This window comes from Cibotium barometz, chromosome 14, assembly GCF_041138505.1.
Source record: "Cibotium barometz isolate CiBa-2024 chromosome 14, ASM4113850v1, whole genome shotgun sequence".
NCBI classification, from domain to species: domain Eukaryota; kingdom Viridiplantae; phylum Streptophyta; class Polypodiopsida; order Cyatheales; family Cibotiaceae; genus Cibotium; species Cibotium barometz.
This window is the reverse complement of record NC_141059.1, coordinates 15,076,171-15,091,076: the sequence shown is the minus strand read 5'-3', so window position 1 is coordinate 15,091,076 and position 14,906 is coordinate 15,076,171. Positions and strand designations below refer to the sequence as shown.

At 42.2% G+C, this 14,906-nt stretch overlaps 1 protein-coding gene and 1 pseudogene across 2 annotated transcripts in view; both read left to right on the top strand.

The window, feature by feature from the left end:
• Window positions 1-668, top strand: part of LOC147631695 (chaperone protein ClpD, chloroplastic-like) — a 43,058-nt gene extending 42,390 nt beyond the window's left edge. The window contains exon 12 of one of the 2 annotated variants that reach the window (XM_086808209.1): window positions 25-668. In XM_086808209.1, coding sequence (XP_086664335.1) covers window positions 25-351 — 327 coding nt within the window. In that variant the 3' untranslated portion in view covers window positions 352-668. The remainder of the gene's footprint in view (window positions 1-24) is intronic. The other variant, XM_086808210.1, reaches the window with a different exon arrangement.
• A 10,113-nt stretch (window positions 669-10,781) lies between these two features.
• Window positions 10,782-12,514, top strand: LOC147631694 (UNC93-like protein 1 pseudogene; annotated as a pseudogene).
• The last annotated feature ends 2,392 nt before the right edge of the window (window positions 12,515-14,906 follow it).

Below are 14,906 nucleotides of genomic sequence, written 5' to 3'. Positions count from 1 at the left end.
AGTGTGTTTTTGGGGTGATAGCAGGTGCGGGAAATTGTTGAAATTATGTTGAAAGAGACGAAGGCAAGACTGTCAAAGCTGGGCATTGGCTTAGAAATATCTGAAGCTATGGTTACACTCATTTGTGATCAAGGATATGATCGAACCTATGGTGCACGCCCGCTGCGCAGGGCAATAGTACAGCTTATTGAAGATAAGGTGAGTGAAGCTTTGTTGGCAGAAGCTTACATTGCTGGGGATACAGCTCTTGTTGACATCGATGACACAGGAAACCCTGTTGTCATGCATCACAACAAACCTGATAGGTTTCTACATGGACTGTGTGTGTCAGTACGGACCAGCTCACTTTAGTGTACATTTTGTGTCTTCTATATCTATATATCTATATCTATATATATGTAATCACTTGTAATGACTATATCCATTTTGCTAGATCAAACAGGCTGGATGTTGTAATCCATTCTTTGTACAGGAAAACTGTATGATCTATGTATGCATAGCACATCAGATCAACAAAAAATTGTACAATAGATGTGCCAACTTGTTTAATTGGCATATGAAATATTCTAATGTTCATTATTTGGTTTCTCCGGAAGCTAACAGTTCTTTATACCCAAAACGTTGGGCTTCTTTTGAAAAGAAGGAATAAAATATTGTCATATGAAGGATACAACATTAGAAGTGAGGCGTGTTGGCCAGATGCAGTTCATAGATGCTCATCTGCAATGTGTTACATAATCAATATACACATGCTTGTAATCGGGTGTGTACATGTGAAGAGAGACGCACTCATGACAGGGGATATGTCCTGTGAAGTATTACTGCCAAAGGCAAGTCTTTGAGATGAACATTTTATGCCTATGGCGTTTGCGTCCATTCGAATCTGTAGTTCAAGGTGCATGTTAGGTATAAAATAACTTTCAGAGTTCGGATGTCAGAAAGTTTCAGGATTGGCAAAACCTGGGAAAATTTCGATGGCTGTAGACAACAATAGTCATACACCTTTTGTCCTCTAATCATACCTTGGATACAAACTGTGCACTGGTTTCAAGAAGAACCTATGCAAGGGTTGAGCTGCCTCCAATAAAGCACCTACACTGTTTATCCAATGGTTGAGCTGCCTATGTCTTTGGGATTCTTGAGAGGAACCGTAGTGAACGGATTGTATGTGTGGAAAGCCTAGAAGAGAGAGGTCGTGGGGACGGGTGAATATTGGATTTGACTCGGTTGTTGATCTTCAAAAAATATGAACCCATAAGCACATGCAGTCTTTGACTAGAGACATCGATTGGTGAAAGCGTAGGAGTTGTAGTACTTGAGGATGATCTTTTGTTCCAAGGGTGGTTTTTCGAGGAAGAAGACACTCCCATTCCCCATCCCCTCAAAAGTAAGTGTCAATTTGGATTCCTTCTAATTACGATCCCATCATTGCAATCCCCATTTAACTTAACCTCACCATGCGGTTCAGCTCAAATTTTTCTTTTCTAAAGCTCTCATTCTTGCCATGCTCTTGTGCAACGCTTGAAGATGCCATTCCTGCAGTTTTTCTACAATGAAAGAAACTGTGTTGATCCCCTAGAACAATCTCTCTTACTAGCAAGCCCCTTCCAAAAGTTTAAATGTTTATTTATCTCTAATGTATTTTTTGGAAGAGTGTGAATCGCTAACACTCAAAAGCTGCAAAGACTGGGACATCATTACACTTGATGAGTATTTTATACGCAAGAAGCTCAACAGTAAGGGACAACGGATCCGTGATGATGCCAAAAAAAAAAGAAAATTAGACCTATGGGTTGGTAGTAGATTCTACCTTTTTTGAAATAAGATATCTTTTATACGAGATAGGAGGAAAAGGTTTCTAAGTATGAAGATCTTCAATGCAATCCAATCTACCTTCTAAACTCCAAAATTTTTTAATGATCTTGACTCGACTTCACTAATTAAAAAAACTAGTGTATTAGTGAAAAATAGCATAAATCAAGAGTTTTGTTTTGTTTTTTAATGATTTTTTAATGATTAAGCTACCTAGTATGGATGCTAACATGCTTTTGTAATCAACTGCAACAAAAACCTTGCAAAAATTCAGCATCTAAGCTCTATGTCTATCAAATCCCATGCTCGTTCGTGGCACTCCACTATTCAAGAGTGTGAGCAATGGGTAAACCATAGATTGGAGAAAGACAAATGATAAAGACAAGGGATTGCTCCTTGGTTGGCAATAGTGCCAAAAAACCAAGAGTTCATTAAAAAAAAAGCATAAAAATCAAGAGTTTTGTTTTGTTTTTTTAATGATTTTTTTTTGTTGATTAAGCTACCGAGTATGAGTGCTAACATGCCTATGTAATCAACTAAAATAAAAAACCTAGATAACATGCAAAAATTAAGCATCTAGGTTGTATATTAACACATAAAAGAGAGTAAAAGAAAAGAACCATACTATTTTCACATAAATCTCCATTAAATCTCACTCTCATTCATAGCACTCCACTATTCAAGAGTGTGACCAATGGGTAAACCATAGATTAGAGAAAGACAAATGATAAAACCAAGGGATTACTTCCTGGCATCAGTATCAAAAATATTAAGAGATAGCTTCAAGAGAAACACTCATCTCTACTCCCTTTAATGTGTCATGGGATGTTTTCAATGGTCGAGCTTATAACACTTGAGGTTTGCAACTTAACACCACCATAGTAGCTTACCATTTACCTTCTCCCTTGAGCATTGTTACATCGTCGCATTGCACTACAAGCAATACTCCCTCCTCTTACCTCAAATCACTCACACACCCACTAGCATGAATTAAAGAGAGAGGTTTAGTGAGAGGAAAAGCTTAATTGCATAATGGGAGAGTGTACTTGCATTATGAGAGATTGCCTTATATACATGGCTAGAAGTGTTCACATATGCTTAAACTATGATTGGACAAGCACCCAAAGCTTTTAGATAGCCTATTGCTTATACATTGCTTTATCTCATAATACATTGATGTATTATGACACTAGAGATCATATCCTAGCTCACTGCCATACGCTCTTAGAGTAGAAAACACCATTAATTATCCGTCGGACCTTTATGGGTGCCCCCATTTAAGTTTGAGATTCGGACACCATTGCTTTATGGCTTATTTGCACATGAGTTTAGTGTGTCCATCCTTGACATTTGATGTATATTACTCACATGCTTTGGCATATACTTGGGTGTCGAACCACCATAAAATGAGTTAACACTGAAGTCTATGTAGGCCCAAAATATTGTTACAGGTTTGCCAAAGTTTAAGGTTGATAGTATTATGCATAAAGTATGTGAAGCATGTCAACTTGGTAAGCAAGACAAACATGCTTTCCCACATGAAAAGCACGTCAATGCAAGGCCATTAGATATTATACATTCATATGTATGGGGACTGACCAAGACTACAACAATTGTGGGTTCTAGATATTATGTTACATTTATTGATGATGATCATACTAGGAAAGTGGGGGTTTATTTCATGAAGAAGAACAGTGAGGTGTTTGCTCACTTTTAGAAATTTAAAGCCTTGGTCAAGAAGGAAAAAAGCACGTAAGTAAAATTCATGAGATCAGATGGTGGGAGAGAGTATTTCTCTAATGAGTTCAGTAATTTCATGAGAAATAAGGGAATCAAAAGATAGTACACATATAGGTACATTTCATACCACAATGGTGTTGAGGACTGAAAAATTAGGCACATTGTAGAAGTGACACATGCCTTAATGTTTGAGAAGAATATATTGGATTATTTTAGGTAGAATCAGCAACAATAACTAATATTTACACTATGAACAAAACCCTTCTTAATAGAAGTTTACATGTATAAAACCAGATGTGTCTCACTTGAAAGTGTTTGGGTGTATTACATATGTGCATGTTCTTGATGAAGTGAGAACAAAGTTGAATCCAAAGGCTGAGAAATGCATCTTCATCATTGGTTATGCTTTGGAGCAAAAATGTTATAGATATTATAACTCTACCACTCATGATGAGCTTATGAGATATATGCATCGTTACTACGTCCTTATTAATGAGCCTTATGGTGCATAATGGAATTATACCTTATGCATAAAGCCATATGGAGAGACGAAAAAACTCTCTCACTTGTAGCAAGAGTAGTATGATCCACACTTAGCTCAATCCAATGGGATTTGCATCCCTTTCGGAGCTAGGGATTCAACCCGTACCGGTGCACAAAAGCTTATCCATTTGATGGAGAGAATGCTAAGAAAACTACTACTAATGACATAGACTCAACACACACTCAAGCTCAATCTTGCTATTGCTCACTCAACTCCACATTCCACTCATCCATACATCCAAACAAGAAGAAAGCTTAGCTATTGCTTACACACGATCAAAGCATTCTTCATTCTCAAATACTCATTTCCCTAGCATGCACACAATCCTTGAAGCTATCAATAAGAAACATGCACACTAGAGAATTGACATGAGAAGAGAGACAAATATCAACTCATTGCATTGAATTAACAAAAGAATAGAACTTACAACAATGTAGATGGGGAGAGAGAAGAGCTTGCACCTCTATGGAAGAAGAGGGAGAGCTAGTCTCAAGAGAGCTCAAACATGAGTTTGCCCAATGTGTCCATAAGCTCTCAAATGAGCCACTTTTTATACAAAAACTCTAAAACTCCCAAAAGTTCCCATGTGGGATTATTGTCAAACCCACTCCCACACTCATCCACAACTTGGAACTCTTTTTAAGAGCCCTAAGTGTCTTTTTTGTTGCATCCTTGTATTGATCTTCATTCGTCATGCAACACTCCCCCCTTCCTATTTTGCGCACGTCCTCGAGCGCGGTAGTAGCAAGAGCTGCAACAAAAAAACAATGGATACAAGTAAAGTCTCTTATTGAAAAAAAAGAAAATAAAAGAAAAACCAGCAATGATAATTTCACACGTGAGCATATAATTGCAAGGCTGATTAAAGTTTTAATGAGTACTAAAATAGGTGAGTAAAGACTAGTCAAAGTGAGACTTAAGTGGTAGATAGTACTATGCAAAGGCAAGTGTGCTTTGTACACCGCCGGTTATGACCGCAGTCTCAATGTCTTACAAGTATGTAAGTTATTCCTAAGTGGCAAACCTACTCCTAAATATGAGCAAAGGTGATTGGAACTCTCTTTTTTTTTCTTTTTTTTTTTGATATGTGTGTAGAAGGTGATAAAGATTAAGGTTCTATCCCAAAGAGACCCAAGCAATGGCCAAGAGACCTCCGCCAAGAGAATCTAAAGACCGCTAAGTATCTCAAGGGCGACAGACCCTTTTTCTTTCTTTTATGACCTAAGGAGTATCCCATGAAGATGAGGGCATCGGTCTCGAGGGCCCATAGTGTACCCCAGAGTCCTACCAACATCTATCAAGGCGATAGATTCCTCAAAGGTCTTTTTCTGAGGCTTTTAGACATCAGTGTTTACCCCATGGAAACCAAGGCATCGGCCCCAAGGTGCTAAGACAACCCCAGGTCCTACCAAGCATTCCATATGGCTGTAGACACGTCATGTCTCAATTTACTTTGTACATATTTTTTTTTATTAGGGTATAATAATTTTTTTATAAATTTTTATTACTCCTAGCACCTAGCTCATATCTAAGAGGTAGCCACCACTAGGGATAACTAATATACCTTGAAAGCATAAGAACTTGGCATATTCCATTGGTATATATCCTACACTGTCTTTAGATAGAAATATCTTTTACTAAGTCTTCTAAGAGTCTAGAATTCACTCACCATATTTTAAGAACTAATCAAAAACTTAAACCAGCCAACATTGTACGAACATGCAAACTATATATTCAAAAGATAAAGACACTTAAAGAAATAAAGATTAAGATTTGAATACACCTGTTGTAGTGCCCTGTTGATGTTGTTCGTTTGCATTGATGCATTGCTGATTTTGTGTAGATTGCTCCTCCTTGATCTTTGTAAGCGTAGCATGTCTCCCCCCTTCCTAATTTGTTTGCACGATAGGTGGACTATTGGGGCATGTTTGATGCTCTTGTTTTAGCGAAGATTTCTGCAAAATTTTTATTAACAAACAAGAAAAGAAAAGAAAAAAATAAAATTTGCCATTGGTGCCAAACACCGAATATAGCCGAGGGGAAAAACCCAGTGGGATAAAAGTGCCCTGGCTTGTCGATCTTATTATGGAGTCACTGAACTTACCTTTGCGCTGGTGGTGGATCCGTGTCCTCGTCTGCTGGAAAGATGGTATCAATTTCCTCAGGATGCAGAGACAACCCCTCACAAAAACTTGCCGCTGGAAAAGGTGGTAGAGGAAGGAGTGCTTCCTCACTAAAATATGGCATTGGTTCTATGGGAAGGTTAATTAGACAGTTTTGATTTTGGAACTGTGCAATGTAGGTACTCATATTGATCCAATATTGACATGTGGAGGCTTGGGGAAGGAGGGCTTGCAAGATCGGTGGTTGCAAGTCATTTAGGCTTGTATCCCTCCATTGTTGTGCTTGAACCTCCTCAGGTAATCTACGTTGATTTGGTCCTCTCTTTAGTATTCTCACATTAAGAAGATTATGGCGTTGGGGTGTAACTCCCACAATTTGCTTCATTAAGCCCGTGCCATATCGTCTAAAGTAAGAGCGGCATATCCAACAAATATGTGAAGCTTCTTCTAATACAAGCCGTGCACACTCTTGACAATGTGGAAATGGGTGATGCTGTTGATAGAATAATGTGACAAAGTGATGCCCACAGCAATTTTCACCTAAGGGAGCATAGAAGTACCTAGAATGTGTTTGAAATGCAGGAGCACTATAACCCCCGCGATGATCTGGTCGAGTACTATCAGGGTAAATGCATGGTGGACATGTATCTCGCCAAATATCCATCAGGAGTTATCTTATCTTCCGCCTCCCGGCTCGCCCGGATTCCACGCTGCCCCCACGCGCTCGCGTTCAATGCGGCGCTCGCTTTTCTGCGCCTCCTGCCAGCTGCACCACCAATGTCGCCTTCCTCTCCTTCTCTCTCCTTCACCAGAGTCAACCGCCTGCTCGTTCTTTCTCTTCTTCTACCTCAGCTGCTTCGTATAAGCCGGCCTCTGCTCCAGCTGCTTCTGCTTACGCCTTCTCGCTCCCACAGCCCGCGTTCACCCTGCTGCTGCGCCTCCTCAGCTCCACTTCAACTTCGCTGCCAGCTGCCTTGCTCAACCTCAACTGGCACGTCAGCTGCCGCCGGCTCCCACACCGTCCACTTCGCCTTAGTGCTGCCGACGCCGGGCTTCTACTCAGTGCTGCCGACGCCGCCCACCACTGTGCCTTCTACCGGCTGCTCCACCAATGTCGCCTTCTGTCGGCTGGTGTCCACAGCCTCGCTTCCACAACTGCAATCCACGGTTCCGCCTTACCTTTCTTCGCTCGGCCACCTACACTTAGCTGCCGACCATTGCACGTAAATATATATATATATATATATATATTTCTATTTGTCGGCCGCCTTCGCTTTCACAACTGCAATCCACGGTTCTGCCTCAAAGCTGCCACGTCAGTATATAAAATATATATATATATATATATATTTTGTTTTAAAAGCCGCCTTCACTGCCATCTACACGTCGTCAACGTATATATATATATATATATAGTGTTTGGCCGCCTTCACTCACCTTTTCAACTGGCCGCCTTACAGCCACATGTAATAGATATATATATATATATATATATATATATATATCTATTTTTCTTTGCTATGCTTGATGGAAACGCCTCCCCACACCATAACAACACAACAAAACAATAGAAGAAAGGTCGCCTTCTACGCTTTCAACCTACCTCTCTTCCTTTCATCCTTCTCTTTCCCTCTCTCCTCTCATCCTTAAGCGGACTTCATGCTTGGGAGTCTATGGGGCTTGCATAAACTATGGAAGAGCTTAGCAACGCACCTTTTTTCTCTTTATTTATTTATACTAATTACATGTTAACGAAAAGCATGAAAGAATGAAATGACAAAAAACAATGAAGGTAAGCATAATGAACGGTACTTGAAAAAGCATAAAAGCAATAAAACATAAAAAACAATGCGGGAGAAACCTCAACCGCTCAATGGTTTTTTCTTATCCTAACCTTATCTACTCACACCGAGATCGCACACCCGAACTTAACCTAATCACTCAATGGTTTTGCAACCAAAAGAGGAAATAGTGGTGGTTTCCACACACTCTCAACCGGATTTGAGTCTTTTCCCCGGCAGCGGCGCCAATGGAGAGACGAAAAAACTCTCTCACTTGTAGCAAGAGTAGTATGATCCACACTTAGCTCAATCCAATGGGATTTGCATCCCTTTCGGAGCTAGGGATTCAACCCGTACCGGTGCACAAAAGCTTATCCATTTGATGGAGAGAATGCTAAGAAAACTTCTACTAATGACATAGACTCAACACACACTCAAGCTCAATCTTGCTATTGCTCACTCAACTCCACATTCCACTCATCCATACATCCAAACAAGAAGAAAGCTTAGCTATTGCTTACACAAGATCAAAGCATTCTTCATTCTCAAATACTCATTTCCCTAGCATGCACACAATCCTTGAAGCTATCAATAAGAAACATGCACACTAGAGAATTGACATGAGAAGAGAGACAAATATCAACTCATTGCATTGAATTAACAAAAGAATAGAACTTACAACAATGTAGATGGGGAGAGAGAAGAGCTTGCACCTCTATGGAAGAAGAGGGAGAGCTAGTCTCAAGAGAGCTCAAACATGAGTTTGCCCAATGTGTCCATAAGCTCTCAAATAAGCCACTTTTTATACAAAAACTCTAAAACTCCCAAAAGTTCCCATGTGGGATTATTGTCAAACCCACTCCCACACTCATCCACAACTTGGAACTCTTTTCAAGAGCCCTAAGTGTCTTTTTTGTTGCATCCTTGTATTGATCTTCATTCGTCATGCAACACCATAAGCCTTAAAGCTTATGCGTGAGCCATAATACTTAATACATAAGGGCCTCATGCATGTGAGCCTTATGCAGAAGCCATGAGACTTATGCATAAGAGCCTTATACATAAGCGCATAAGCATAAGACTTATGCATAAGCCTATGAGACAGAATCTATGCATGCATAAAGTATGCATAAGCCTATTAGGCATACTGCTCTATGTATGTATAACGAGAGCATGCATATAACTAATCCAAAACCCCATCACTCATCAAGGGTGCAAACAAGAGAATATTAAATAGCAAAAGAGCTTACCTCAAGTGGCTAAGAAGAGCTAGGCTCAAAAAAGGGGAGACCTACAATACAAAATAAGAAAATGAGAAAAGCATGAGAGAAATGCTAAAGCTATACTGGAGGTTATGCATAAGCCAAGTGTTATGCATGAGCCTATGAGGTAATCTAACCATAGGTTGTGTTTCAACTGGACCTACATAACAATAAATGGTGGTATATTATAAAAGTTACTTCTTGTTCAAAGAGTATTTTTCAAGAGGTGAATATTGAAGAGCTCATGAATGAAGTAGGAGTTCAAAATAAACATGCCGAGGATCAAGTGCAAGATGTCAAGAGCGACGTACCACTAACCAATGAAGATGAAGGCGCCCCTATCCAAGATGAGGATGAAGCAATCGAATCCGAACATACCATTGATGATGATGATGATGTGTAGTCCACTATAGCTAGCAGTGGTGTAGATATATTATCCGACCGATGTTAGGCCAAGCTCACCCTTATATATTATCCATTTTCTCAATGAGCAATGTTAATTTCATATTTTCCATATGAGCTCTTCTTTCTAAATATGATGAAGTTGATCTTGGTCCTCCTTGAAAATGAAGATGTGCACCACAAAATTGGTCTCTCTTGGGCACTTATATTACCTCCCAACACAAACCAACACACAGTAGTGTGATAACTGGTCTCTCTTGGGCACCTCTATTATATCCCACCACAAGCCAACATACATTTACTCTCGGATGTCTATGAAAATTCTACTCTTGGGTATGCCTCTAGAATTCTATCTCAGTAATTCTGTCTTAGTACATGTGGCTATAGCCAGCCGCATGTATAGGTGTGTATAGCCCACGTGTATAGCTACATGTTGTAATGCAATGTTCTTGTAGCATTCACTCAATGCAGCCACCACCACTCTCTCATTACATTCTCTCACTAGTGGCATGGCTATATCATGCAGATGGCCCCTCATCCTCTTGTAGTGCACAAGGCACCAATGATGATCCAAACCTTTAATAAGCGATCTTTGCTACACATGAGGCATATGACCGGTCATCGATGGTTCCAAAGATATGGGGCGAAAATCATGTCGTAAATTTGCAAAGATATAGGGCCGAATTCCTGAGATATGGTGCTTTCAATGATGTGCAGTTAAAATTTATTAAACCTCTCTTGTTATGTGTACCAATTTTTTTGTGTTTTTTCGTTTCACGGTTATGTTTTGCAGTTAGTAAGTGGCCCAGCCACCACGAACCCATAGCCATGTTAAATGTGATGTTGTCTTTCTTTGCGAATAGAAACATGGCTATATCCCCCTATTTGTATTGGAGGAGGAGATTCTAGTTATAAATAGATGTGGAGGATGAATAAACATTTCGAGTTATAAATAGATGTTGAGGATGAGATGCTAGTTACAAATAATTCTAGTTATAAATAGATGTGGAGGATGAGATTCTAGTTATGAATAGATGAGAATGACTTGGACCATTGTGATGAAGTAAAATTATTACAAAAATCATACGAGTCCAAAAATAAGCTGGACCTCGCCACACACGCCTTAAGCCAGCCACAACAAGCGCATGCAAGACGGCCGGCCGCCGGCTACAGAATGCAGAGATTCGAGTAAGAATCAATGAGAAGACAGTTTTGCAGCTCTAAGGAAGGGGTTGCCTCTCATGGAGGAGGCTCAGATACCCGCCTCCGTGCCTGACGATGGTGGTGATCGCTTCATACCGAGGATCCTGAGACACTACTGCCCAGCTCTCTCCCGCCACTACTCCACGCCCTTGTTTCAGATCTCGCTCATCGGCTTCATCTGCTTCTGTTGCCCTGGCATGTTCAACGCCGTGAACGGGCTGGGCGCTGGCGGCCAAGAGGACCCTCGTGCGGCCAACAACGGTCTCACCGCCCTCTACGCCGCATTCTCTCTCTTCGGCCTGCTGGGCGGCGGCATCTACAACTTGCTAGGCCCTCACAAGACGCTCTTCTTTGGCTGCAGCTTCTACGTGCTCTACGTGGGGTCATTTCTCTACTACAACCACAGCTCCGACCAGACGTTCGTGGTGGTGGCGGGGGCACTGCTGGGCATGGGCGCGGGGCTACTGTGGGCGGGGCAGGGCGCCATGATGACCGCCTACCCTACAGACGACCGCAAGGGCATCTACATCTCCCTCTTTTGGAGCATCTTCAACCTGGGCGGCGTTGGCGGCAGTTTCATCCCTTTCGCCCTGAACTACCATACCGCTTACGGCTTCGTCAACGACCAGACCTACGTAGCCTTCATGGTGGTGATGTCGCTTGGCACCCTCCTCACCCTCACACTCGCCAAGCCGGAGTGGGTGGTCCGAGAAGACGGCAGCAGGCCCGTGAGTACTAGCAGCTTATACACAGTCAACGTGCGCTCTGAGTCGTGGAGCGTGCTGAAGCTGTTAGGGGACTGGAGGATGCTGCTGCTGGCGCCCGCTTCCTTCGCCAGCAACTTCTTCTACACGTACCAGTTCAATAACGTTAACCGAGAGCTCTTCAACGTGCGCACCCGCGCCTTCAACAACGCCTTCTACTGGGCGGCGCAGATGTTCGGCTCGGTGAGCATCGGCTACATCCTGGACCACGCCCACAAGCGCAGGCGCACCAGGGGCTTGCTCGGCTGCACGCTCCTCACCCTCCTCTCCACCGCCATCTGGGGCGGCGGCCTTGCCACCCAGCTGCGCTACTCCAGGGACCACCCTCTGCGGCAGCCCAAGCTGGACTTCAAGGAGGCCGCCTACGCAGGCCCCTTCTTGCTCTACTTGTGCTATGGCTTGCTGGACGCCATGTTCCAGACGCTGTGCTACTGGACCATAGGAGCCCTCACAGACGATGCGCACACCCTCAGTCGCTACAGCGGCTTCTACAAGGGCGTGCAGAGCGCCGGAGCAGCCATCGCCTGGCACATCGACACGCAGAGTGTATCGCTACTCAGCGAGCTCGTCACCAACTGGGTGTTGATGACTCTCAGCCTGCCCTTGCTATTGATGTTGGTGGCGATGGCGGTGAAGGACCCAAACTCGCGCCCCTCCAAGGGTGTCGCTGCTGACTTCCCTGTGCTGGACATTTTGAACGAGCCGTTACCGAAAGAAGACGGGGCAACGCTGCCGTCAACGACGACGTGATTCGAAACTATCGCCCCAACAAGAAACACGATTCCTCCCTTATTATAAGTGTATCCGTCTTGGTCCTAACTTCAAAGTTTTAAGGGGAATTTTTGTTTTATCTTGGACCATTGTTAAGGGGAAATTTTTGTTTTATCTTGGACCATTGTTAAGGGGAAATTTTGTTTTAAAAATTGGCTCTTGGACAATTTGGAATATAATTTCATCAATGAAGCAGCAATTTGAGTGCCCACTCCAAGATCCTTGTGTAGTAGCAACTTTAGTGCCCACTCGAAGGCACCTTGGTCTTCCGTTCGAAGCCGATACAATTATGGCCGGATGTTTTTTGGGGATTTGAACCTCCCCTTTTTTTGGTGACAAACCCACACCGGTATATGCTACACACCCATTGGCATAGAATACATACCATTCAAATGTATATACCTCAATTTAAAATAAGTTATTACATAAAAAAACTACTTTTAGAATCACAAGTACATGAGTTTTTTTAAAAACTCTTATTCTATGTCAATGCATGTTAAAGAAGTACATTTAAATAATTTTATAGTTTTTGGAGTTTGATTGTCTTCCCGTATCTTCAAGTTTTAAAACAACTTTGAGCCACTTTTCATAGTAAAATCACTTTTATGGTTCAATTACAAGACTTGTGTTAATTAAGGGTTTACTTTTCATCAATCCTCTATCACTTGGGTTCTCATTTGCCACATTCTTTTAATTGAGTTTTCATGTATAAGTAGTCAACCTATGATGTGTAGTTTTGAAAAATTTAATTATATTTAGAGTAATCTCCTTAGATAATAGCATTAAACTTGTGAGCATTGTGATTTTAAAGTTGTGAGGCTTCGGCTAAATTATCACAATACAATTCAAGAAATATAGAACTTGCACAAATAGAGAGAATAGAGTCTTTGATTATATTTGTCTTTCATACAATAGATAACAAGAGGACTCCTCTTGTTATCTATTGCACAAATTCAAGAAATATAGAACTTGCACAAATAGAGAGAATAGAGTCTTTGATTATATTTATCTTTCATACAATAGATAACAAGAGGACTCCTCTTGTGTAGAGCTCGAACCACCCCACCTCCCTGAGCTATCTGACTCGCACTCACTCATGAAAAGCTCGCACTCACACTCACACACGCACTCACTCACACTCATGATCTTCTTCTTCCGCTTTCTGTGAATTCCTTCTTTTCGCCAAAAGCCAAAAGTAGCCCTTTCTTGAGCTTTTTCGGACTTCGTGCCATATTTTTGGCAATGTAGCCCTTAAAAGTTTTTTTTGGGGAGAAAAAAGCGTGTTCAGGAAGCCTTCTTCACACGCGGTCATCATTCCCATGAGATTACATTTTTTTAAAACACTGGGAAAACAACCCTTTTTTGTAGTGCGCCACTCGCGCCTTAGTGACCCGATGAGGATGCTCAATAGCTCATCTCGAACGTTTCATCCTCCTCTTCGACTTTGTATTTGTTCGTCTGAGGCTAAATCTTTGTCCTTGACCTCCATTTAGGACCTGCAATGTCTCGACATGAGAACCTAGGCACATTTTTAGCACAAAACCACTCAAAGACGACTTCGGAGTCACCAAAAGGATGTGAAATAATGCGAATCACAAAATTTTCACTCGAGCAAAGTTGTTCTATGTACAAAATGGAAAAACTCTCTCATACAAAACTTTTCCTAATTTGTCACGTAGGCTGTAACGCCTGTGAACCGATGGCAGCAGACCGGATGGCCAAGGACGTGGCCATCCGGGGTTCAGTGGGAGAGGACGCCCATGCGGAGTCATGGGCGGCTAGGCTAGTGTGGACGGCAGGCCACACACTATATAGCCTGGGGGATGAGGGGCAATCCTCATTCTTCCTCTATGGCTGGGTGGTGAATCAGAGGCCGTCCCCTCCTGTGGTAGCGCTCGTAGCGGTGTTACAGTGATCTAACACTGGTATCAGAGCGTGAGTTTCGATTGGGTCAGGGTCCGTGTGTGACCGGGGGACCGGAGCCCACTCAATGGTTTTCAACCATTCAAAACTCTTATCCTTATCCACACAATGGACTGTGTGGAGGGAGGTGGCCAGAACTGAAAGGAAGAACTCTCTCTCTCTCTCTCTCTCTCTCTCTCTCTCTCTCTCTCTCTCTCTCTCTCTCTCTCTCTCCATCGCACACACCAAATCGCTCCGTTGTTTGCAGGTAAGCAACTTCGTTTTTTTTTTTTTTTGGCTTTAGAGCTTGTCTGCGAAAGAAGTATTTTTCGGCTGTGTAGAGAGAAAGTCGGTTGGAGCTGTGGGGAGCTGAAGGTCGACTGTTATCTGGAGCTTATGCGAGACCCCGTCACCCTGAGCTCCGGACGACATTCGATCGCTCTAGCATTGAGATGTAGCTAGACGACGGGCACATCACACGCCCAGTCATCACAAGTTAAACGATAGACGCAGTGTGCAGAACAAAAGCTTGGGCATAGAGAGGATCTTGACCCCTTGCCAGCCCCCGACTCTGAGGGAGATCCCGCAGCTGGTTGACTAGA